This window comes from Malania oleifera, chromosome 11, assembly GCF_029873635.1.
Source record: "Malania oleifera isolate guangnan ecotype guangnan chromosome 11, ASM2987363v1, whole genome shotgun sequence".
NCBI classification, from domain to species: domain Eukaryota; kingdom Viridiplantae; phylum Streptophyta; class Magnoliopsida; order Santalales; family Ximeniaceae; genus Malania; species Malania oleifera.
In genome coordinates this window covers 14,679,950-14,704,801 of record NC_080427.1, presented here as the reverse complement: position 1 = coordinate 14,704,801, position 24,852 = coordinate 14,679,950, and the positions used below count along the sequence as shown (strand labels likewise).

Below are 24,852 nucleotides of genomic sequence, written 5' to 3'. Positions count from 1 at the left end.
AATCAGGAGTTGCCTAGAGACTGGAAATTCATTAGAAATCATCCTATAGATCAAATCATAGGCGAACCATCCCGTGGTGTAGCCACAAGATCCTCCTTGAGAAATATAGTGAATCATTTTGTTTTCTTATCCCAAGAAGAACCTAAAAATATTAAAGAAGCTATAGAAGATGAGTCTTGGGTCATGTCCATGCAAGAAGAGCTTAATCAATTTGAAAGAAGTAAAGTGTGGACCTTAATTCCTAGGCATATTGAGCACACCATCATTGGAACTAAATGGGTATATAGAAACAAGAAAGATGAGAATGAGGTAGTAACTAGGAATAAAGCTAGACTAGTTGCCCAAAGATATAACCAACAGGAAGGGATTGACTTTGATGAAACATATGCTCCTGTTGCTAGGTTAGAAGTCATTCGTATGCTACTTGCCTTTGCCGCTTTTAAAAACTTTAAATTGTTTCAAATAGATATTAAAAGCGCTTTTCTAAATGACTATATTAATGAAGAGGTTTACGTAGAATAACCACCCAATTTTGAAAATCATAAATATCCTGATCATGTTTACCGGTTATCTAAAGCCTTGTATGGATTGAAACAAGCTCCTAGAGCATGATATGAGAGGCTTAGTAGCTTTCTACTAGAAAATGGGTTTAACCATGGCAAGATTGGCAGTACACTCTTCATCAAGTCCAAAAATGATGATATGCTTCTTGTTCAAATTTACGTGGACGATATCATTTTTGGGACAACCAATGATGAGTTGTGTAATGAGTTTGCTAAATGCATGCACAGTGAATTTGAAATGAGCATGATGAGTGAACTTAGTTTCTTCTTAGGGCTACAAATTAAACAAGCTAATCATGGAACTTTCATATGCCAATCTAAATATATCAAGGATTTGCTAAAGAAATTTAATATGGAAGATTGCAAAATTCTTGGTACACCTATGAACCCTTCCATTAAGTTTGATAAAGATGAGTAAGAGATCCCTGTTGACGTAAAATTGTATCGTGACATGATTGGAAGTCTCCTATATCTCACTGCTAGTAGGCCTAATATTATGTTTAGTGTATGTATGTGTGCTAGGTTTCAAACTGCTCCTAAGGAATCTCATCTAAAAGCTGTTAAACGAATCCTTAGGTATCTAGTTGGGACTATTGAATTAGGATTGTGGTACCTTAAGTATTCTACCTTTGAGATTGTTAGTTACACTGATGCTGACTTTGCCGGTAGTAAGGTTGATAGAAAAAGCACTAGCAGCACATGCCATTACTTAGGACAATCTCTTGTTTCTTGGTTCTCTAAGAAACAAAACTCAGTTGCCTTATCCACAGCCGAAGCTGAATATATTGCGGTTAGAAGTTGTTGTGCCCAAACTCTTTATATAATATAACAACTTGTGGACTTTGGATTGCACTATGAAATAATACCGATTAAATGTGATAATACTAGTGCAATCAACATCTCTAAAAATCCTATCCCACATCCACAAACTAAACACATTGAGATTAGACATCATTTTCTTCGTGACCATGTACAAAAAAGAGATGTTGCACTTGAGTTTGTATGCACCAATGAACAATGAACTAACATATTCACTAAACCACTACCCGAGGATAAATTCATACAAATTAGACGTGAGTTAGGCTTAATGCATAGTAGAGAAGCTTCTTAAAACTTAAATGCTTCATAACTTGCATAAATTTAGGGGGAGCTCTCTCATGGGAACTTTTCAAGTCTTAGCAACTAATCCTATTGTTGACTTATCTTCTTGCTTGAGACTTTGTGAGAGTTGATTATTGATTATGTGCATAGTTCATATTGCATGCTTACATTGCTTCTCATTTGTGCTGCAAAATTTGTCCACTCCATGTTCATATTGATATTTTATTTACTTGATTGGACCATACTGAACCGTTTGAGTAGTTGTGGATAAACTGTTAAGATATATAACCTCAAATAGGTTACAATTATATAGGATATTTCTTTTGGAAAGTCCGATTTACAAACGGCACTCGGCCAAATTTTTTATAAATCTTTCCAACTTTTCTTGTATATTCGTAACATTTACTCATTGTCTAATTTACTTTAATTGACCCTTTTTACTGTTGCCAAAAGGAGGAGATGGAAAAATGGGCAAAAATAATGGGTAAAATAATTTGTTTAGAATGCATATTGAAAGGGGGAGCCTTCTTAGGCTTAACCCATATTTTTGTTAGTTGTATTTGTCATCATCAAAAAGGGGGAGAATGTTGACCTTATAGGTCGCACCCAGTTTTGATAATGACAAATATTGATATTTGATGTTTGTCAAGTGTTTGTACAGATTCAAATCAAACTTCCTTGATGACACTTGAAGAAACAAGAAGACCGTGAAACCGTGTAATTTACATTGTAATATATTAGTCATTTATGTAATAAAGTCTGTAATAGTAATCTAGGATGTGATTGTACACTTATCACCTGCACATCATGCACACAAGATATAGTGTGAGCTCAATTAGACCATAGCAAGACCTTAGGCTCCAACATTCACACACAACATAACATATTTGAGTGTGTTATAATTGTATTTAAAATTGTCAAATCTAAGCAAGATAAGAGGAGTCGGGCGACCGAACCTCTGGAGTATAAAACTCCTCGGGTGCCTGAACTTTGAAAGTCAAAAATATTGACCAGCTCTCGAATGACCAAACCTCAAATGCACACATCTTCCTCAGGCGTCCAAACCCTTCGAAAGGGACTGTTCACCAACTTGGGCGCCTTACGATTTTAATTCAAATATATCCCCAGGCGACCGAAGTCTTGCCTTTGGACCACCGAAAGTATGATCGGGCACCCGAAGTCACGAAGCTTGGCTATACTGACTTTGATTCAGGTTGCCTAACATTTATCCGGGTGACTGAACTTAATTAAAGAACTTTTTTAACTATCTTATCGGGCGACCGAACCAAGGTTCAACCACCCGAACTTCACCCAGTTAAAATTATTTTAACCATGGTAAAATAGGGTTATTTCGGACTAATTGAATTTTAATCTTTTAAGACTTTTTAATAATACTCATCCTGTCCCAAACGATTATATTTTTTCACCTGACTATAAATATGTTCTCATTTGCATGATTAGCAGAGGATTTAAAAAAAGTGATTAGCAAAAAACTCTCTCTATCTTGAAAATCATTTCTGTCCAAAAACTCTCAAACTTGCCTCTTTGATAAAATCTGAGATTGTGAGAGTTCTTCGTGTGTTATTGTGATTGTTATATCGTGCTAAATTCTCCCATTTGTATGATTGTTATATATATTTTTCTTGGGGATTTTTAGCCTAGGTTTAACCCACGGTTTTCTTACTTATAAATCTAGTGTGGGATTAAACCAAGGAAGTTTAGGATATTTACATTTCATTGCAAGTGTCCAATAGCTTTACTTTTGGTGTGCAAAGATTTTTTAAAACAAGCAAGCAACCTTTTCAAACTAACTTTGTGCTCATTTCAGTGAAGAAAATCATTCAGAAACTAGTTTGATTATCTGCATAGTATACTTAGAATATTGATGTGTTGTTGAAATATTCTATTTAGATTCCAAGTCGTTGCTTGTGTTGATTATTCTAGAACATCATACTGATTGTATTGTGTTGAATACTCTTGAGCTTCATATTGACTATACTGTGTTGAGTATTAATAGAACAAACCCTGCATCACTGAGCTTACACTATATCCTTACTTTTGATGCGTATGTGATTGAGTGTATTATTTGGGTACAAATCTGTTTTACGTGAAAGCACTATTTCATTGTACCATTTGATTGTAAATCTGAGTGATTCGAGATGTGGCCTAAGGGGGCAGTAATCCAGCCCAGTAAGGATTGGTGTAAAGGTTGAGGTCAGCCCTGTGCTAATTGACCTAATTTGTATAGGTGCCGCTCCACCCGGTTAAGTGAGCAAGTGATAGTGATAATCCTTGTGCTTGTTAGCCAAGGCGGGGACGTAGGTAATTGGCCGAACCTCGATAACATTTCTGTGTGTCACTCTTACTTTATTGTTCTTTTGGTGCATATGCTGTTAATTAAATTGCTTCATTTAATTCCTGATATATTTATATTACTCGCACTAAATTGACCATAGGGTTGTGAACATACTGCTGTTATGAGAAATACCTAGGGGTTAAATTTTAAAAATACCAATTCACCCCTCCTCTTGGGATCACGGTAGAGCTAACAGAGGATAACAAAAAATGATCTCACAAAGTATGAGGTATGATTTTTTCTCCATCATACATAAATAGTTCTAAAAAAAAAAAAAGGCAAGTAGATGCCACAGTTTCAACGCTTGAAGAGCTCCGTCTTAATGGCTAATAATAATTAATAGGATGTTCAAGTTATTTAAGTGATTGAACAATGACCTATGCACCAAATATACAGTGGGGTCATGACAGCTGCACTGCTAGTCAAATAAACAAAGCCAAGTTTTGAAATTCTAATGGGTTGACCAAATGCACCATGGGGTCAGTAAGAATGACTCTTGCACATTCATGTGCATTAAACAGTGCTCTGAACAGTGAATTTGAAATTGCAATTAGAAGATTGAGTTGAAATTGCAACACACACTGAAATTATACAATTGTAGCAACTGCAATCAGCAAAATCTCAAACAACAAAATCAAGATCCTTAGTGACATTTTGCCAAGCACTTGGAGCCCAATCAGCCGAACAATTCACACTATAATCAAAACAAACAGTAACAAAATCGCTGTCGTCAATTGTAGACATCTCGCAGATCTCAATCTCAAACTTCAATCTGCCACTGCACTCACAACCCCATGTCTGAAAAATCCAACATAGGACTCACAGATCAACTGAGATACAATTGAATAATATGAGTTTATAGACCCCACAAATGACACAGGCGACACGAAAATAGTCGGCGAAATCTATAACACTGCACGCTCACCTGCAGTTTCCTTTGTTGCAAATGATCGAACACTTGGTGCATACACGTCCAAACCCTTTGAAATAAATCCATCTCGAACCAATTTCGAATCCTAACTGATATTGAAAATACCAAAACTCACATCTTTAACCCCAATGAAATCAAAACTGCAAGAACTTGTCGAATTGAACAACCATCTTGGCATCATAAATTACCAAAATGTAACTGAAGATATAGCTCGAAAGATGAGCACAACTCATTAGGTAAGGAAGAATCAGCTCAACTGACGAGCAACGCTTGTGAGGCCAGAAGACTGGAAAAAATGAGCACAACTCATTAGGCAAAGAAGAATCGGCCCAACTAACGAGCAACACTCGTGAGGCCAGAAGGTGTCCAAAAAATGAGCACAACTCATTCAGCAAAGAAGAATCGGCCTAACTAATGAGCAACGCTCGTGAGACTAGAAGACTGCCCAAAAAATGTGCACAGCTCATTAGGCAAGGAAGAATCGGCCCAACTGACGAGCAAAGCTCGTGAGGGCAGAAGACTGCCGAAAAAATGAGCACAACTCATTAGGCAAAGAAGAATTGGTCCAACTGACGAACAACGCTCGTGAGGTTAGAAGACTACTCAAAAAAGGAGTATAACTCATTAGGCAAAGAAGAATTAGCCCAATTGACAAGCAACGCTCGTAAGGCCCAAAAACGACCCAAAATATGAGCATAACTTATTAGGCCAGAAACGACAAAAAAGAAGATCACGACTCATTAAGCCATAAGCAGGCCAAAATGCCTCAAGAAGAGCTGCTTGACAAGAGAAAAAAAAAAAAAATTCTTTCGAATTTTGGAAGCTAGATTCAGAAATTCGAAACTGAAAAAAAAAAAGGGGGGGGGGGGAACTGATTTACCCAAAATATATCAATTACCATAAGTTTAGAGGAAACTAGAGCCCAACATTGATGAGGGCAGTTACCACCTAAGTCAACTGTTCAGCCAAAGCAATTGACGCCAGCTTCATGATGATTAGAGCAATTTACTACAATGCTATAACAACCAGAGCAATTCACACTTGCGCCATAATTTGCCAATAAATGGTACATCACCCTTGGGTCGAACTCCATCACTATAAATAGGGATTCAAAGACGAGGTTAAGGTATCTCATTCTAAACTTTACTTTACTGTTGCATAAAAAACCTCTCAAGCCAATCCCTGACTTAGGTATCGGAGAGATCCCTCGAAGTACACCCCGAGTCTTCCAAGTTTTGCTTATTTATCTCTTTTTAGGGGTCATGATCAGGAATCTTGAAGGTCGTTCAATTTTTGGCTACAACAGTTCCATTTCTCATTATAAATCCAATAAGGATGCACCGAGTTTTGACAATATCCCCTAAGGCTCTAATTAATTGGTTTTTAATTCATATGTTAGTGAATAATTTGAGAAGCATGCTTGAGAATGCTTCAAACCATATTAAGAAATGCCTAAATAATTTCAAACAATATTAAGCATGTGCAATCAATCTTTTGTAACGAATCAAAGCATTTTGATGGCACATCATGTTTTAATATATTAGCGTAGAAATGTGTATTTTAAAATAGAAAGTAAATATAAAACTATCAAAATTAAAATTAAGTTTGGAGAATCATTTTGAGGTGTATTAGTACATTAGTGTGTGCGCATAAATATAGTATTAACTAGTTCATTCCTGCCCACATAGATTTCCACAATGAATTTTATTTCGGTTCTTGATTTTCATAGTTCGCCATTATCATAAATGTAAACTTTGATTTTGTCCACCAATTATCAATGAAAACTCATGTGTTGTAGTATATAATGGACATCCTAGATGTCTCTCCGTTAAACCCAACTTTTTTTTCTAATCTCTCTTCCAAAAATTTTGCCCTAAATCCACCATGACATTGAACAAACTCGCCCTCTTTCTTCTCCTCAGCTTTACCCAAGTGCTACTCATGATCTTGGTACATAGCTCTCACTTATTATGATCATTATATAAAAATGAAATGAAATTGATTTGTATAATTTTACATATTCACTATATAATTCTTTATTTTATATGTTACTTATAATTTACTTTTATCGAACATAAAAAACATAGGATTATATCTTACATACACCCAATGTATCATAAATATATTATTTTTCTTTTAATAACTGGGAACTTGCAGTGTCTAGGCTCTTCAGATCCTTACCTCGTTGCCGAACTCGAGGTGGACTAACTGTGTCCACCATAGCTAGTACGTAGTAATTCAAAGATGATCTATGGAGAAATCAAACCCAAAACCTCTTTTAATCCCTCATCAACCCTTGCCACTGACTCACACCTATACTATATATATTCTTACCTACACCAATTTTTTTTATCTCGTGTTTGTGAAACTAACAAATGAACTTTTTTTTTTCCCCTTTTTCTACTTTTGTATTTGGTGATGGGAGTACAGTGGAAGATATGAGCCCAAGTCCAGCTGTGGGAGAGGGAAAGTTCAGTTACATAATAGGAACGAGATGCAGGATTGATTCAGATCAATGATAGAAAACTTCTCTCAAGTTTTCTATCATTTTTATTTTGTAAATTTTAGTTATGACCTAGAGCTGCACTTGGTTTACCAAGGTAAAGACACAATGAAACCCAAGTTTTGTGTGGTTGCACTACTCTTCCAAATTGGCCAGCCAAATAATTTTGTGTCTAAGGTAAAGTTGGTCATTTTTAAATGTCCTAGCTTCAATATAGTTTACATTTATCATTTATTTTAAATTTTATAGAGAATTATAAAAATGTCATACCTATTAGAAATAGAAGTCGTTTTTCTACACTATTGGTTACTCCTATGTCATAATTCTCAACATATCTTTCGACACCCCAATTTTAACCAAGCAGCGTGGAGCAGACCCGGTGCAATAAGAATTGACTTAAATCCCGAGAATGGAAGGATTCGATTGAATCCCGGTGAATTCTTGAATCCTAGTGAATTCTTGAGACCCGATAAATTTTAATCGAGTCCCGATGAATTTTGATTGAATTCCGATGAATTCTTGAATCCCGGTGAATTTTAATCGAGTCCCGAATTTTAATCGAGTCCCGGTGAATTTTAATTGTATCCTAGTGAATTTTAATCGAGTTCCGGCATCTTAATTGAATCACAGTGAATTGTAACTGAGTCTCGGTACTTTCGCGTCGAGTTCGGGTCCCCCGGTGTTCGGAAATCAAGTCTTTTTGAAACAAATGCAAAAAAAGAAATACATAAAATACAAAAGAGAAAAAAATATTAAGCAAAAACGAATAAAATGCAAAGAAATAAAAATCAAAACTGGAGTCACATGCATCATACCCGCAAGAGCCTACTTAACGGAATTGCAATCAATAAGTGGAAGGGAAAAAGAGGCATGTGCATGGTTGCAATATTCCCTCGAGGGAATAAATAAAATTCTATTGAAAAATGAGGCATTTTCGCGCCAAGGCATCACCAGAACTCCCTATAAATAGGGAGTTGCTGTGCAGAGCAAAGCAGGGAGAGAGGTCCCCATTTTCATTTTCCCCTCGTTGCAGGCCAGTTCAATCACCACCCCACTGTAGCTGCCAACTCTGGCATCCCCCTCTGCCTCTCTCTCTCGTCACCCCCCAAGCTTTCTACCACCATCAGACCACCAAGATCTTCGACCACCCTCATTCTCCTGGCCACACATAGCAACACGGTACAACCAGCAACCTCCACGACGCCTTTCATCCTCACCATCTTCGACGTCTTCACCCCATCTTCGCCTAGCAATCATCTGAATTCCCCATCTCCCCCAGCTAGCCTTCATCAAACCAAATCGCGTTGTCTCCTGTTTCATATCTAGCTACCCTGTTGACCTTCTGGGAATTGGGAAGCAGCAGCCGCCCCCAACCCACAACCCCATCTCTCTCTCTCTCTCTCTCTCTCTCTCTCTCTCTCTCTCTCTCTCTGGCTTACTACAGAAACCAAGCCTTACTTGCTCAGTTACGATTACGGCTATGGGGGGTGAGTGCACATATGCGAGAGAGCGTTCATTATAATAATAAAGAGGAAAGGAGAGAGAAAGGGTCTCCTTGTCTAATGCCCCTAGAACTATTGAAAAATCTGGTAGCCTCACCATTAACGAAAGCTAAGAACAAAGTCGTTGAGGTGCACCATTTCATCCAATTTCTCCATTTCACTCCAAAACCCATGATTCTCAAAATGTTATTGAGGCAGCTCTAGTTGATGTGGTCAAAGCCTTTTCTGGATCAAGTTTGCACACAAAGCTTTCTACCTTGTTTCTAGTTAGAAAGTCTACACCTTCGTTAACAATCAGAACAACATCTAAAATCTATCTTCCCGAAACAAAAGCTATCTGCTATTTTGATACAATCAAAGGGATAACTTCTTTAAGTCTGTTAGACAAAACTTCAATCTTATAGGAGATTCCAACTAAGCTGATTGGTCTAAAGTATTTAATGTCTTCAGCCTCGCCCTTCTTTAGGATTGTAATAATAAAAGTCGCATTAAGACTTTTCTCAAATCTTTCTTTTGGGTGAAATTATTGAAATTCCAAGATGAATTCATCCTTCATAAAGCCCCAACATTTTTTAATATATAAAATAGATGATAAATCCATTTGTGCCAGGCGATTTGTCCCCATTCAAAGCATTTGTAGCTCCCCATATTTCATCCACTGAGAAGGGTCTCTCGAAATCTTTCAAACTATTGTTCGGCAAGGAATTAAATCCTTCCTCCTTCAATCTGGGTCTCCACTCAAAGGGCTCTTGAAGAAGGTCCTTAAAAAATTTTGTGATCCCAAAATTTATTTCTTCTTTTTCTATGCACCTCTTGTTCCCAATGACCATCCTTGAAATGAAATTCTTCCTTCTGTGTTAAGAAGCCATTTTATGGAAGAAACTAGTATTCTTATCTCCTGCTTTGAGCAATAACTCGCAAGACTTAATTCGCCAAGAGGCTTCTTCCCAATCAAGAAGATTAAGGAGCTTTCTATTTGCTTCCTCAAGTTTTTTCATTTTCAGAAAGTGGTCGTTCCTCTATCTTGTTGTTCCACATATCAACCTCCTTCGTCCATAATGCTTTATACTATAACTCGACATTCTTGTAGTCCTTACTCCAGTTCTTCAAAAAGGCCTTCAAGGCCCTTAGCTTTTTAGCCAATGCATAGGAAGTTGAACCTCTAAAAGTCATAGACTTCTATTTCTCCTCCATTTTCTTTTCAAATCCCTCAATCATTAGGCAGCTTTTGTCGAATCTGAATGGTGCTTTACCCCACCTAACCCCTCTGCAGTCTAACATGATGGGGTTGTGATCAGATAAGCACCAAATCAAGGCCAATTGTCCAATTTGAGGAAACTTTGTCAACCATTCTGATGTAATCAGGAATCTATCTAATCTAGACATGATAGGAGTATCTTGGTTATTGGCCCAGGTGAATGTCGCCCCGTTGAGCAGTAAGTCAATTAGTTCCCACTTGGATATGAAAGCAGAAAACTGACTCATGGACTATAAGATTTGAGTACAACCTGTTCTTTCATTGGGGTATCTAATCTCGTTGAAATCTCTGCAGATGCACAAAGGTAACATTCTACCTTCCTTGTGTTTCGGCAATTCATCTAAAAAATGAGGTTTCTCTAGAGTGCGATGTGATCCATAAACCACTGTGAGAAGTCATTCACATCCTGTAGAGGCATTTTGTAAGAAAATGGAGATGGAGAAACTTCCTCTCAAAATTTCTTTTTTAAAAAAAAAATTTATCTGAATTCCATGCCACGATAATAACTCCAGAAGAACCTTTCGCGTTCAGAATTGTGCATTCCGTTTGACTATTTCTCCAAACTGACTTCATGTCCTAAATATCAAATCTTTCCATATTAGTTTCTTAAAAGCACATGATATCCGGCTTCCAAATTTCCATCATTTGCTTTATTCCTCTTCTCTTGGCCGAATTGTTCAATCCCCTAACATTCCATAAGATAATTTTTATACTCATGGGCAAACTGCAGTCATATCTATGGACTCTGTCCTTGACTCCATTTCTGTAAATAGTCAACGAAGCTCCAAACTGCAGTCCTTCTGTCTGACCTCGACTTCTTTATTGACTTTCATGACCTGATCCAATTCTTATTCCTTATTTTGTCTGCGTTTAAATTAAATCCTGAAAAATCCTCAATTAAGCCACAATTACTGTTATTTGAAAGACTTGTAATTACTGGGTTCTCATCTGTTTCATGCCTTGGCAGCTGGGGCAGTTGTATGTTGCTGGTGGTCCCTTCATGCGTGGGATGCGCTTCCAAGTTGGCTGCAATTTTGGTTTTCTGTAACTTGGGCTTCCCATACTGGTTTGCAGTGCTGGGCTGATCTCCTGCCTTTTTCCCCTTTTCCGCTAGCTGTGAGTGGGCTGCCATCTGGGTTTTGGAAGTGATTTTCCCTTCCATGCATATTATGTTGCGAAAGACCCGATAGCTTCTCCATGTACCACCGCTCCACTAGAAACTCCAATATGTCAACCTAATCGCTGGTTGTGTAGATGCCAAGCCGTTACACCGCTACTGATAAGTGGTGGAAGAGCCTCTTGTCATGGTCGTACATTAGGTGTGCCGACACTGTGCTCAATGATTTGCCGACGCCAGTTGGCTCCTTCTTCAGATGTCACTACTGAATGCTGATGAAGGAGGCGCCAGCAAGCCTGTCCTAATCCTAGTATGTGACGACTTAAAGCTGCCTCCGAACAAGATTTTCTCCCTTCGCTGTCCCTCGCTGGAAAATGCTCATCCCTTTAACTCCTACTCTCACAGAAAACTCGACAGAATTGCTGCTACTGTTGCGTCTGCAGAGTGGAGGAGATATGGGGAGGAAAAAGAAATGTGCAGAGGAAATGGAGGAAGAAGAAACAAGAGCTAGGTAGTCCCACCATTTAAAAATCGACTGCCTAAATTTCACCTATGTAAATCTCGTTGATGATCCAACAAGCTATGATTAATATATTTAAATATTTTTCATTAAAATAATATTGATTTTAGAAAAAATTGGTTAAAATTGACCCATGTTTAATGTTTTAATTGATGAATATATACGCTTCAAACTTTAGTGTGATTTATTGAATGCATGGATTGATTCTAGAGTTAGCATCAAACTCAATAAAGGAATTGCTTTGAACTGACATTAGGATTGATGTGCAATCTAGGTGCACATCAAGATGAAATTTGATAGGTCTTTTGGATAGAAATTCAAGATGAAAGCATCAAATGTGGAGGCCTATCAACTAGCTCTAAAGGCCGAGGAGAGGTTAAAAGAGTAGGGCCACAAGGAAGCACCAAGGTGATAGGGTATTGACCTCTACCATCGAGTAAGGTGATTGTTGCGCTTTTGTCATCTCCGCCTCCTTTTGCCAATTACTATAGCAATCATAGCTTATGTTCATTGGTTCTGTGCTTTTTGGTTGCTGAAGAACACCCTAATCGAGTTTCATCTCTACAAAGTGATTGTTATAAAAAGAAGAAATAACATTGTTATCTTGTGCTACCCTCCAAATGCTTGCTCAAGTATCACTTGGCATGTTAAGAAATTTTCTTTCTACTTTCCTTCTTTTTTTAATCATTAAATTTCATCTTTAATTTTATTTTTCAAATTTTAAAGCTTTTTTTTAGAGGACATGCAACATCCCATAATACAATATGAATTTAACAAGGCAGTCCCCTATTGTAGTGTGAAACATATGATTACAAAATATATATATAATTTAAAAAATGGTAAAAGACCATGTGCCTTTTATAATTTATTGTATGCTAATGTAATCATATTTTAAAAGCTCTTTTCTACTTGTATTATAAATTTAATGAACACTAGTATTTACTTTTAAATTATGCATTTATATAGTTTAGTGTATTACTTTTCTTTATTCATGTCTTTTATTGTACATAAATAAACTTTTAGCCCTTGTTTAATTTGGAATGTCATAAAAGTACTTTTTTTTTTTAAGTACTTGTATCAAGGAGAGTTTGGCTTACACTTAAATAAGTAATACTTTTCCAAACTACTTTTTCTTTCAAAAAAAATAAGTACTTTATAAAATAATTTTTTTTTTTAAAAAAGAACTTATAACAAATAATTTCATACTACTTTTAGATAAGTATCTTCTCAAAAAAAAAACAAAAAACTACCCTTTACTAAATTTGCAATGTAAAATAATAGGAGAATTGTCCTCTTAACGTTGATAGAATTAGTAATCTCATATAATATTTGCCTTTAAACTCCTTTTGAATTTTTTTTTTATGTTCATAATTATAGTAATTTAAATTAAATGTTTAAATAAGAAGTGTCCTAATAGAGAAGTAAGACCTCAAGAAACCCTTCCCTATTTAACTTTTCTTGACTTTTTTTTTTATTTCTATAACTGTATTTTACCATTCCCATTTGTTTTATTTCCATTTCTTGATACTTGTCAATAGTTCTGATCACATGATTACCTATTTATATATATAACTCCTACCCTATACGTGCTGCATACAACCCTCATTTTTGTCTCTCTCAATTCTCTCTTTCTAAATCCAACATGACCCTAAACACACCCTTCCTACTTCTCTCCACCTTCTTCCCTCTTCTCCTTTTCCCCTCTTCAACCACAGTTGCTGTTTCTCAGCCTGGTACGCATATAAATTTTTTGTCTTTCTTCATCTGTTCTTCGATAGTGATATGTCGGAGTATGTTTATGCAGAGAAAACGTTTAGTTATATAAGAGGAAGCGATAAGGGGCCAAAGCGGTGGGGAAGCCTTCACAGGGAATGGGCAGCTTGCAAGAATGGGAGAATGCAGTCCCCAGTTGACATACTCAACTCCCAAGTTGTGGGAGCCGTCTATGATTTAAAGATGAGTTACACCCCAACCACTGCTGTTCTCTCCAATAAAGGCCATGTAATAGAGGTACAGAGTTAATTTATAAATATAGGCAAAGATAATACTTACAAATATTCCAAATTTTTCATAGAAGAATTAGTTTTCATGTACTGATGTACTTTGTAAACAACGATTTTGTTTATATTATCGTCTTAGGTAGGGTGGCTCGGAGATGCAGGATCGATTCAAATCAATGGCACAACCTACCGACTCGAACAATGTCACTGGCATTCACCTTCTGAGCATTACATTGATGGAAAGAGGTTTAACCTCTCTAAATATTAAAAAAAATAATAAAAAAATAAAAATACACACAAACACACATATGCACATATCTATAAACATGGACGGACCAAAAGATTTCATATATTATAATATTTTCCCATTTAAGTATATTGCCTATAGTTATTTCAATTTTTTTTTCATGTAACTTTAGTTATGACCTTGAGCTGCACATGGTTCACAAAAGACACGATTCAATGAAACCCGAGATTGCAGTGGTTGCACTGCTCTTCCAAGTTGGCCGGCCTAATGATCTTCTCGGCAAGGTATGTAGAGCATATTATATGTTGGTTATTTTTAAATTCCTCAACTTCAAAAGCAAAATTGATTTTTTTTATATTATTTTTAAGAACAATATAAGAAGCATGAATTTCGAGATTTAAATTTGAATTTTTGTGAAATTAATTAAAAGAAATTTCATACAATTTATATACTTCTTTTTATTCAGATTTACACAAATCATGATCTCTACTCCTAATCCATCCATGCTTGCAAACTCTTTGGACATTGATGCACCCCTAATAATTCACCGGCACAATGCCTCAGGGAGGAATCGAACCTATGGCCTTACACAAATCATGATCTCTACTCCTAATCCATGCTGGCAAACTCTACGTTAATTAACAACATCATCAAGAACAATAATAAAAATAAATACAACAATTTTTTTTTTTTATAAATAAGAGCAATTAGAATTTTGAAAGCCTACAGTAATAGTGCGCAGAGAATTTCATTTTAACTAAGAAAGAGTTAATATGACATGCATGAGCTCTCTACTTTCATTTACAGTTGCACAAAAATATAGAATCTATAAGTGGTAGAGAAGGAGAACAGGTCGTGGGAACAATGGATCCACGAGAGATTATAAGGAGCTCGGAGGAGTATTATAGATACATGGGTTCGCTCACAACCCCTCCATGCAGTGAAACTGTCATTTGGACCATTGATAGTAGGGTATGCATGTGTATACATAACTTGCTTCAATCTTTTATTTTCTATGTGTATACATGTGTAGATAGATAATGTGCTGACTAGGGTTTACTTTGAATTTCTTAGGTAAGAACTGTATCAAAAGAACAGGTGAACATATTGCAAGAAGCTGTTTATGATGTAAGTATCTCGAATATTCTTTAAAATAAACATAAATTTGCACATAACTAACATAATATTATAGTATTATGATGCTTTGCCTATTGGTATGGAGCGAGGCTAAGTATGCAAGGCTACAATGCTTGCATATATATACAAGTTTTGACAAAGTAAACTAGGCTTTTTTTAAGTAACGTCCTACTAGTTAAGTTTGAAACTTACGCATTAAGGTTAGGTTTCGGGTTTAAACCTTGAAAAGAATGAGAAGGCATATCAAATGGGATATGGACTATCTTACTATTGTCTAAAAAAAACATAGGTGTTTAGTTGTACAAATGACTCCTCGAGGCAATTTGAAGAGGTGATCGTTTATTTTGGTTTTTCAATTTCCAACATATAATGTCTGATGATTGTTAATTTCAATGCAGTATGCAAGGCAAAATGCAAGGCCACTGCAACCGCTCAATGATCGAAAGATATATCATCATACGCCAAGATGACTCCAAAGACAATGGCATATTTAGTAGCATAATATTCATTTGCAATTCTATGTAGTTTATCTTTATAATAAAAATGTAATGTTCTAATATTAGTTCAGTGACAAAATAATAGTATCACCTAATTGTTTTGCAGATGGTGGGATTCCATTATCAACAGTTAAGTATGATAATTTGAAAAGTAATGAGAAAAAAATTAAAAACACCCTAGGACTTGTTCGTGTACAATGAAATTTTATTTTCCACACTGAAGTCTTGAAATTACAAGAAAATCTCTTAGGTTTTTAATTTTCGGCTTTTATATATGAAATAATGAGAAATTATAAAACAAATATTTTTTTTAAAATTTTTGGAGACGTTAAAATCATAAAATAAAACTATTCTAAAAAAAAAATGGCTATTATTATTTTGATATTCAAAGCATTATGATTTATGATTCTCATTTACATTATATATAAAATCAATGTTTATAGCCTAAGCCATCATTTTGAACTAAAGAAAATGTCATTTTTTATTTTTATTTTTTCGTGCTCAAATTATATTTTGAGAATCTTATGTTCATCATGGTCAAAACTCCCTTACTCACCTTCATTACCCCACCCTTGGACATGTAACCGAAACCATTACAATCCAAAGTGCCTAACAAAACCAGATTTTTCCTCAACTCTGGTATGTGCCTCACATCACACAACATCCGCACTACACCATCGTACATCCTGATAATGATATTCCCCATCTTGATCCCCTTGCACGCAATATCGTTCCGCAGTAGAATGGAACCAAAACTGACCAATCTATGCGTCGTGAACCAATCCTTATTGGGCATTATATGATACGAATATGCAGAGTCCAAAATCCAAGAATCTACGACGCATCCGACCTTGATGAAACCGAAAGCACATCATCGTCACTGCTCCCAAAGTATACTTCTACTACATTCGCCGTTGTTGATGAACCTTCTTTTTTTCAACACCTTCCTTTCTCCTCTCCGGACACACAAGTTTTATGTGCCTTCTTTTTCCAAACACTTAAACACAACACGTCTTTCTTCTTCCTGGACTTAAACCAAGCCCTATGGCCACTCAATCCACTCTGGGAACCGCTCCTCCCACGATCTTGATTCCCCTTTGCCACGAGCCCTTCAGCATGTGAACCCTCATCGCTGGCCTTCTTTCTTTGGTAGAACCCCAGCAACACACTCGTGATGTTCTCCAACTTTAGGATTTCTTTTTCCCCAAGTTAGCATTGTAACCAGGTTTTTGTATGCAAGAGATGTCGATAGGGAATTAGTTAACATCAATGTCTTATCCTCTTCCTCGAACTTCACATCAGCACGCTTCAAATCGCTAACGATTTGATTGAAAGTGTTGATTTGTTGAGAAAGGTCGGAACCTCCGCCATCTTAAGCCAATAAAGCTTTTACTTAAGATACAGCTTGTTCGTAAGCGACTTGGACATGTACCGACTTTCAAGCTTCAACCAAATCACAACCGGCAATTTATAATCCATGATGTTGTACATAATGTCATCGACTAGACAATGTCAGATCATGGAAACCGCCTTTGCTTCAAGCTCCTTCCAACTTGATTCGTTCATGTCATCTGACTTCTTTCCATACAAAGCCTTCACCATCCCTTGTTGCACTAGTAAATCTTTCAACCTTTTTTACCAAAGCCCAAAATTACTAGTTCCATAGAACTTGGTCACATCAAACTTAATCGAAGAGACCCCAGCCATTGTAGAACCAATAGTTCCAATACCACTTGTTGATTCGATTCCCACGAAGCAAGCAAAAGTATCTGATTCAGATACCAATTGTTGTAACCAACAAAAGTTTTGATACCACTTGTTAATGTTCATTCAACTTGAACACGTGCAACGGAAACACACAATCAAACACGAATTAATCAACAATAACCAATGCAAACAATTGATAATGAAATAAACTCAAGAAGCAATCCAACAACAATAAGAATAAGCAAAAACACAACTAGAACGCACAAGATATATATGGTTCAGCAATAGCCTATGTCCACTAGAGCAACACTTCGTTTTTCACTATGAACAATGTCAAATTTTACACTTTTGGGTTACATGCAATATTATTTAAGAATGAACCCAATGCCAATAGAAGAGTTTTAGTAAACCTAAACTACATCTATAATGATCCACCGAAGGAAAATCCTCAAGATTTGCCTAATCTATAAGCCCCTTGAATTCAAATCACACAATTTGCGCCGATGGAAACCGTCGACGGTTTAACCAAACTGTTGGCGGTTTTGACGGTTTAACCAAACTGTTGGCAGTTTTGTGCTAAGCAAAGGTCCTCTTACGTACTGTCTGAAACCTCTTCTCATGCAATTATCCCTCGCTTCACGTAACTTTCTCTGATACATGTGATCCGCTCTGAATATGAGTCACATCCCCAACACAAAAGTACCATGTAAACTTCCTCTTTCAGATCCCCCTTTAAGAAGGAATTTTTAACATCCAATTAAGAAATAGCCCCACCGACAAACAGAAGCTACAGTAATAAGAGCACAAACAGTTATCATTTTGGCAACCGGGACAAAAGTCTCCTCATAATCCATACCACACTCTCGAGTAAAACCCTCAGTAACCAAACGAGCTTTGTATCGCTCAATAGAACCATCTAACTTTGTTTTGATTTTGTGAAACCAACAAGAACCAATAGATTTTTTACTAGGAGGGAGTGACACCAAGTCCCAATTATGAGTTTTATGCAGTGCAGAAATTTCCTCAACCATAGCCTGTTACCAAAGAGGATCACAAGCAGCCTCCTTGTATGAGGTAGGCTCACAAAGTGGGTGAATAGCTGCTAAGAAGGAAGTGTAAGAACCAAAATAACAAGAATAAGCAAAATCTAGTAACTAAGTGGACTTACGAGCACGCTTGGGATAGCGAGACTGATGAGAATCCACAACCACGGGAGATTCTTGGGGGACCACAAGAGAGGCATCATCATCACCACCATGTGCATCGTCATTACCACCACCATCACCACCATTTCATCATTAGAGAAAGGGTCAATACAAATAAGGTTTGGCGGCGCCATATGAGGAGAGCTAGTAGGAACGGTAAGGAAAGAAATGTGTTTGAGGAAGGCAACATGATGAGTGACATAGTTTCTGAGCAACAGGATCAAAACACCCATAACCCTTTTGTCCCTCTCCATAACCAAGGAAGACACATATGGCAAAACATGGCGACAATTTAGTATGCTCAACAGTGCGACAAAAGACAAAATATAGGCAACCAAAGACTTTTAAAGTCACAAAAATAAGAAAGGAGAACTATGCACTCCAAAAAAAAATAATAATAAAACAGTTGCCCTCAAAACAGAGAATCGATCCTTGGTGAGAAGATTGGAGCAAGTCACAAAAACATGAAGAAGCAAAAATAAACACTAAATTTTTTTTAGCATAAGCATAATACAAGCATCTGACTCGTCAAGTCTAGCTGTTCACGCTGAGTCACCTTAGTCAAACTAGGTCAATGCCGATTCACAAAAAAACTAATTCTCTGGCCTACCTAAATCGGTGCATTGACCAATTTTGATCTAGTCCGGGTTTCAAAACCATGGTTTTGAGTATCCTTCCTAAAATATTGAGGTGTCCAAACATTTTTGGGACAACCAAATAAATACTAGCTATAATTTTTTCAAGAATTAGGAATTTTATTAAGTTTTAATTTTCAAATAATTATTACTGTTATTTTTAATTTTTGGGATACTCTAAATGCATAGTTTCTCCTTTTTATAGCTGAATTATTTTATACTCTCTTTAGATATCTTATCATTTTTTGCCTTTTCCTCAAGAATGAAATCCATTACTGTTTTGTTTTCTAGTATTTCATAAAAGCTCTCTTAATTTTTTTTTTTTTTTTAAATGTTTCCTAGTTTTGTTCTCGATACTTTTCCAATTGTACTTTTTAAAAATTCCCTCTATTTTCTATTTTTTGTTGAAATTTTTTTTATGATGGGCAAACAAGTTTCTGGCACTGGGTTATTTTCATGAAAAAAATAATAAAAATAATAATAATAATTAAAAAGAAAAAGAAATAAGTTGGAGGAAAGCGTCACTGCCATCTCCAATAACATACAAACAACCCCAACGCACAAATGGCACACATACTGCACTGGAGAGACCAGGATTGGAGATAAGCGTTGTGCAATCGGTTGAATTGAAGCAATAAGAAACAAATATTTCAGCTTCAGAGAATACACAATTGAACCATACAAAAGACCCCTCAAAATCAACTACCAAACAAACTGAGCTGGTGGATTCTTACAGCGCAAGAAACTGAAAACATATGGATTTGTTTCTCTGAAAATTCCTAGGTTAAATGGATAATGGGCTTTGTTTTTTCACTTCAGCAGAAGATGATGATCTTGATTGCGGTGATGATGTAAAAGAGAAATGATGATCATGATCATGATCATGATAAAAAGATGATGATGAAAAAGAAGACTACCGCTGGCTGCAGCTAAGTGAAAAGCAACACTACAACACCTAAATAGCCAGTCGGCCAACATTCAACAAGCCCACCATAGCTGATATTAGGTGTAAATGTTGAATCCTAATACAGGATATAGGCTATGCTAAGGTCTTGAAAACTAATATATAAATTTATATAAAGAGATTTGTGTGGTTAAAATTTCCAAGTCTAATGGTTTTACCACTTGCTTGCAAATCCCCAATATAGTGGGGAATTCCATTAATTCCAAATATAGTGTAATGTGCACTGAAAGGTCCAAGCCGTGGACTCCATGATTCCAAATATAGCATAATATATTTCAAAAGAGGAAACACAAAAAACTAGTACAATCAGCGATATGGAATGGATGTTTTCACCTTCTGCTATCTCTGAGGTAAAACCTCAACAATCATCTCACCATCTCTTCAATTCTCGACGAGCAAAGAGTAGGGTCGCCTCTTATCTGCCTTGTATTATAGGACTTGCATTTCAAGCACTTGTGAGCGATAACATGAAAGGTTACCTCAGAGGTTTTCCCGCAGTCATTACAGAGGATCCAAACCTAATCATTTACAACATCATGTTGGAAAGACAATTTATGTACCAAGGAAAGTTCACACCTGCACATCATGTACTATTCAGTTATCCAAGAATAAGAGAGTACTTAATTGTATCATTACCCATACCATTTTTGTTTTATACATTCGAGGCATTGGCGTTGAAGAGACCTGAATTTGGTTTTTCCGAAAAAAAAAAAAAAGGTTAGGAATGACAAAGTAACAAAATTTACTAATTATAGAAATATAAGAGTTTGGTAAATTTAGTTTTGCAGGCTCAGCATAATATAAATTTACCTCATGATCAAGTTTTTCCCACACATGGGACATATCACAATATGATTTTGAGCAAACAGGACACGAATACCTACAAGATGACACAAAGTAAGAAGGAAACCCAATTTCCCAACATTTTTATGAAACAAAATGAACCAAGAAAACTTTTATGCACATAACAAATATAAATCAATGGTTTGCCCTTACTGTTGTTCTCGCAAAACTTACTGAAAATGCTGCTCCATCTCTTTCACACATTCAAGATGTATGGTGTGCCCACAAGGCAAGACAGTAATGTCTTTCGTTGTATCAAAAATAAACTACAGAAGGAAAGAAATTGAATCAATTCACTGCAAAATTTAAAATGTTTTCCTTGCTTCCAAATCTTGAACAGTTCTACCTCAAAGCAAATAGGGCAGTTGTGGTGCATTGCTCTTTCGACACAGTTGTGTGAATCCTTCAACAAACTTGGATAGCAGCAGCCTAAAATGCAGACAAGAAAACCTCCAAAGTTTATTTATTGAGCAAGAAAATATCCAAATTTCAATTAGTGAACAAGAAAATTATGAGTTTGTAATTCATCCCCTAGCTGATGTGGAAGCGGTTAAGAGCTCCGTCACATTTTACAAATGAGGAACTAGAAGAATTAAGTATGGCAAGGTTTAAAGGCCACTATGATAAACAAATTGCCCTACTATTAATTGTAGAAATTTACAATCTTACCGCATTTATTACAATGAAAAAAGTTCTCTGCCCCCCCAGTCCTACACAGTACCAAAGGCCAAAAATTTGGCAGAAAAAACTTGCATAAAAATTTATAAAAGCTTTACAACAAAATGAAAAATGGAATGACTAAATTTTTTAAACAAATTTTCAACCTGCAAATTCCACATTCGTCACAATGATATTGATTCTTTGAAATCTACAAAACAAATAAAAAAAAAAAATCAAGGGCCATGTAAGAGAATAGTGTGTAGAAACAATGACTTGCAGTTTCAAGAAACAATTGAAAGCAGAGGTTTACATCATCATCAAAGAACTTGCATTTCGAGCAAAAGTACTTTCCCATGCAAACCCCACAACAAATGCAGTCTTGTTGAACCTAGTAAGAGATCCACGTGAATGTCATCAGTAGTAATGACAATAACAACGACAATAACTGCAGTTTCTAAGCAGGAAAACTCACATCTTGTTCAGTGCCACACAAGGAACATATGACCTACACAACAAATAGAAAGCAAAGATAATTCAAATTTGTGTAGAGAAAAAAGAGAATAAAAAAAAATTAAAGGGAATGAAAGAAAAAAAAAGAAAGAAAAAACATAGAAAATGCTAGTGAGGTTAACAGAATCAGTCAAAACAGCCTATATAATAAACAAAAATAGGAACTTTATCCACAAAAATTTGCATTTATTGATTGGATTTATAAATCCAAAATAATTGGTGAAGAAATAATCTATGCATATATAAATTATAAGGGAGATTTCTCAACTTTTCGGTTTCCAATTTCATTCACTAAAATATCCTTGTATATATTGATTGAATAGAAAAAGCTCATCCCATGATAAGAAAATATCAAGTAACTTAAAATTAACTTACTAATATTCAACTTTGATTTCCACTTTTCTATATATAGATTAAATAGAACAGCTCAACCGAGTGTAATCATTTGACTATGTTTGCCTAACAACTTACAATAGTTCATAGTGGAAAGGAACTAGGCATACAAAAAAGAATTTCATTAAATTAAAACTAAGCAAAAATTGTAAAATATAATTAATTCTAGAAGAAAAAAGTAAATAAAAATATATCATACACAAAGCATGGCAGGAAAACCCAAATAGTTAGATTCACATTTATGAAAAATTTGCATTCTGTTTTTCTACTTTTTGGGTGGGGCAAAGGTCTCTTTTATCAAACCTTTGCCCACAAGGGGAAGAAAAAAAGACAAGACAAACAAGCATACATTTAAAATTCCAAGATGAACAACAAACAGATAATTAAAATTCCAAAAAAATAAAACCTTCTCCAATTCATGGCGAGGAATGTCGTGCCGATCAACGGGGTCAACTTCTATTGAATTCTGTTCATAAACAAGCATACAATTAAAATTTAAAAAGAAATCATAGGCTATATACTACAAGGAAACTTGAAAAAGAAAAGAAAAGAAAAGAAAGTTTAAAAATGCTGGGAACACACCTTTGATTCGTTGTGGCAATGCCTGCAGTCGAATACCTCATCGCAACAAGGTGCCCTGATCTTGCATCTCCTCCTGTAGTGTGAGCACCTTAAAATTTAAAAAAAAAAAAAAAATTTCAGTTAAATAAGCAACTCCAAAGTAATCTTAATACTGGAAAGCAGAAAATTAAGCAACCCAGAAAATCAACAAAAATTGTTTTCAATCAAATCAAACAGAATATATATATATATATATATATATATATATATATATATATGGAAATACCCAAAATTCCCAGATCCAAGCTCCACCAAAGACCCATCTTCCCGAGAGGAATTACCGCAGCCTGACCCAAAAGAGGAAGTCCAGGGCTCCAATCCGCTTTCCATTACTCGTTCCACACAAACTTTCCCTGAAACCCACATACAAAACTTAATCAATTTAACAACTAATAGCAAAAAAAACAAGCTAATTAGAATGGACATAAGCGTAAACAATTAAAAGAGTAAAAAAGGGAAAGTTCTCAAAATAGCAAAATAACTAATCAGAAAGAACGCAAGCGTAAATAGAAACATACCCCTTTAATCGAAATAAAAGAGTGAAGAAGGGAAAATTCCAAGAGAGCTGAGGGGGAGAGAGAGAGAGAGAGAGAGGAGTAAGAGCATTCAGGTTCAGGTTATATAGCAGGAAGCATTTACAATTACAAAGTGGGGGGAATGAGAGTAGCTGAAGAGGGAGACGCGACGCACCCCCACCACATGCCCACCTGGCCAACCCACCGCGATTTCTGCCTTGGACGCCTCTATCTCCTTTTGTTTTATTTGTGTTCCCTTGGGTTAACGGACAAACCTTAAAAGCTTCGGTCGCAGCACGCCACCCCTTGCCGACCACTCTCAAATATCAACGAGGGAAAGAAAAGCATTTTAATTAAAGGCTGGGAGATAATTTTTAAAAATAATAAAACTAAGAAGATAGCAAAAAATTATAAAAATTTATTTAAATTTTAGAATAAAATAATTTATGAAGTTGGGTTTGTAAATATTCTAATCATATCATAATTTATAAACTGAAGATACTTCCAAAAAGATCATTAAAGAATAAAAAATAGTTCCAATAGTCTAAATTTTTATTAATTAATAGTAAAAATAGTTATTTTTGTTATAATAAAAAGTAAGTGTGTGCCAAGCATTTTCATAATGATTTTTAAAAATTTTTGAAATTATAATTATTTTTGTTTGATTGCTTATATACACACGAATTGTAAATATTATAATTAAAACATAATCGGTAAAATTGAGGTTATTTACAAAAAGATTGTTGAAAAAAAGGGCATATATGGAGGTTTAATTAATACTGCTTTCTTTCTTTATAAATATTTCTCTTGAAATTTTAAAAATTTCAAGGATCTTTCCTCACATTTGTTAAAAATAAACAAGTCTCCTCTTAAATTTTACAAAAAGATAAATTTTTTTAGGGGATGTTTCTGTCTTTTTAGCAAACTTTAAGGAAAGTTTCAGATATTTTTGAAAATTCAAGGAATGTCTGTGTAATTTTTGAAACCTTAGGGAAGGTCGCTGTCTTTTTGACAAACCTCAGGAGAAGTGAGTGTCTTTTGTTCTACATTTTTTTTAATTTTATATT

At 35.6% G+C, this 24,852-nt stretch overlaps 2 protein-coding genes across 6 annotated transcripts; one reads left to right on the top strand and one right to left on the bottom strand.

Annotated features, from left to right (window-relative positions):
- Positions 1 to 11,705: 11,705 nt before the first annotated feature.
- Positions 11,706 to 15,705, top strand: LOC131167407 (alpha carbonic anhydrase 7-like). The gene is made up of 7 exons (XM_058126216.1): positions 11,706 to 11,842; positions 13,630 to 13,861; positions 13,991 to 14,097; positions 14,271 to 14,382; positions 14,906 to 15,070; positions 15,173 to 15,226; positions 15,634 to 15,705. Exons 1-7 carry the CDS (start codon positions 11,706 to 11,708, stop codon positions 15,703 to 15,705), a joined length of 879 nt encoding a protein of 292 aa, XP_057982199.1.
- A 1,981-nt stretch (positions 15,706 to 17,686) lies between these two features.
- LOC131167281 (E3 ubiquitin-protein ligase RZFP34-like) lies at positions 17,687 to 24,109 on the bottom strand. 5 transcript variants are annotated; one of them, XM_058126022.1, is made up of 14 exons: positions 23,978 to 24,016; positions 23,789 to 23,835; positions 23,497 to 23,623; positions 23,232 to 23,319; positions 23,056 to 23,115; positions 22,219 to 22,251; positions 22,057 to 22,134; positions 21,911 to 21,954; positions 21,756 to 21,796; positions 21,433 to 21,515; positions 21,261 to 21,352; positions 21,054 to 21,123; positions 20,886 to 20,927; positions 17,687 to 20,761 (listed from the first exon to the last, which is right to left on the bottom strand). In XM_058126022.1, the coding sequence occupies exons 3-14, from the start codon at positions 23,598 to 23,600 to the stop codon at positions 20,609 to 20,611; spliced, it is 888 nt and encodes a 295-aa protein (XP_057982005.1). In that variant the 5' UTR covers positions 23,601 to 23,623; positions 23,789 to 23,835; positions 23,978 to 24,016; the 3' UTR covers positions 17,687 to 20,608. The 5 variants fall into 5 exon arrangements, with proteins under 5 accessions (XP_057982005.1, XP_057982007.1, XP_057982006.1 ...); XM_058126024.1 differs by lacking the exon at positions 23,978 to 24,016 and having other exon boundaries at positions 17,687 to 18,226; positions 20,577 to 20,761; positions 23,789 to 23,926; XM_058126023.1 differs by lacking the exon at positions 23,978 to 24,016 and having other exon boundaries at positions 17,687 to 18,169; positions 20,577 to 20,761; positions 23,789 to 23,926.
- Between the last annotated feature and the right edge of the window lie 743 nt (positions 24,110 to 24,852).

Excerpts from the sequence above, each read along its gene's own strand:
- LOC131167407 (XM_058126216.1), top strand. The coding sequence starts at position 11,706 with ATGCTCATCCCTTTAACTCCTACTCTCACAGAAAACTCGACAGAATTG. Across the intron at positions 11,843-13,629 it reads GAAGAAGAAACAAGAGCTAG|TGATATGTCGGAGTATGTTT; the intron begins GTAGTCCCACCA and ends GTTCTTCGATAG. Across the intron at positions 14,383-14,905 it reads CTAATGATCTTCTCGGCAAG|TTGCACAAAAATATAGAATC; the intron begins GTATGTAGAGCA and ends TTTCATTTACAG.
- LOC131167281 (XM_058126025.1), bottom strand. The coding sequence starts at position 23,600 with ATGGAAAGCGGATTGGAGCCCTGGACTTCCTCTTTTGGGTCAGGCTGC. Across the intron at positions 23,116-23,231 it reads ATTGCCACAACGAATCAAAG|AATTCAATAGAAGTTGACCC; the intron begins GTGTGTTCCCAG and ends GTTTATGAACAG. Across the intron at positions 22,252-23,055 it reads CTCGCCATGAATTGGAGAAG|GTCATATGTTCCTTGTGTGG; the intron begins GTTTTATTTTTT and ends TTTGTTGTGTAG.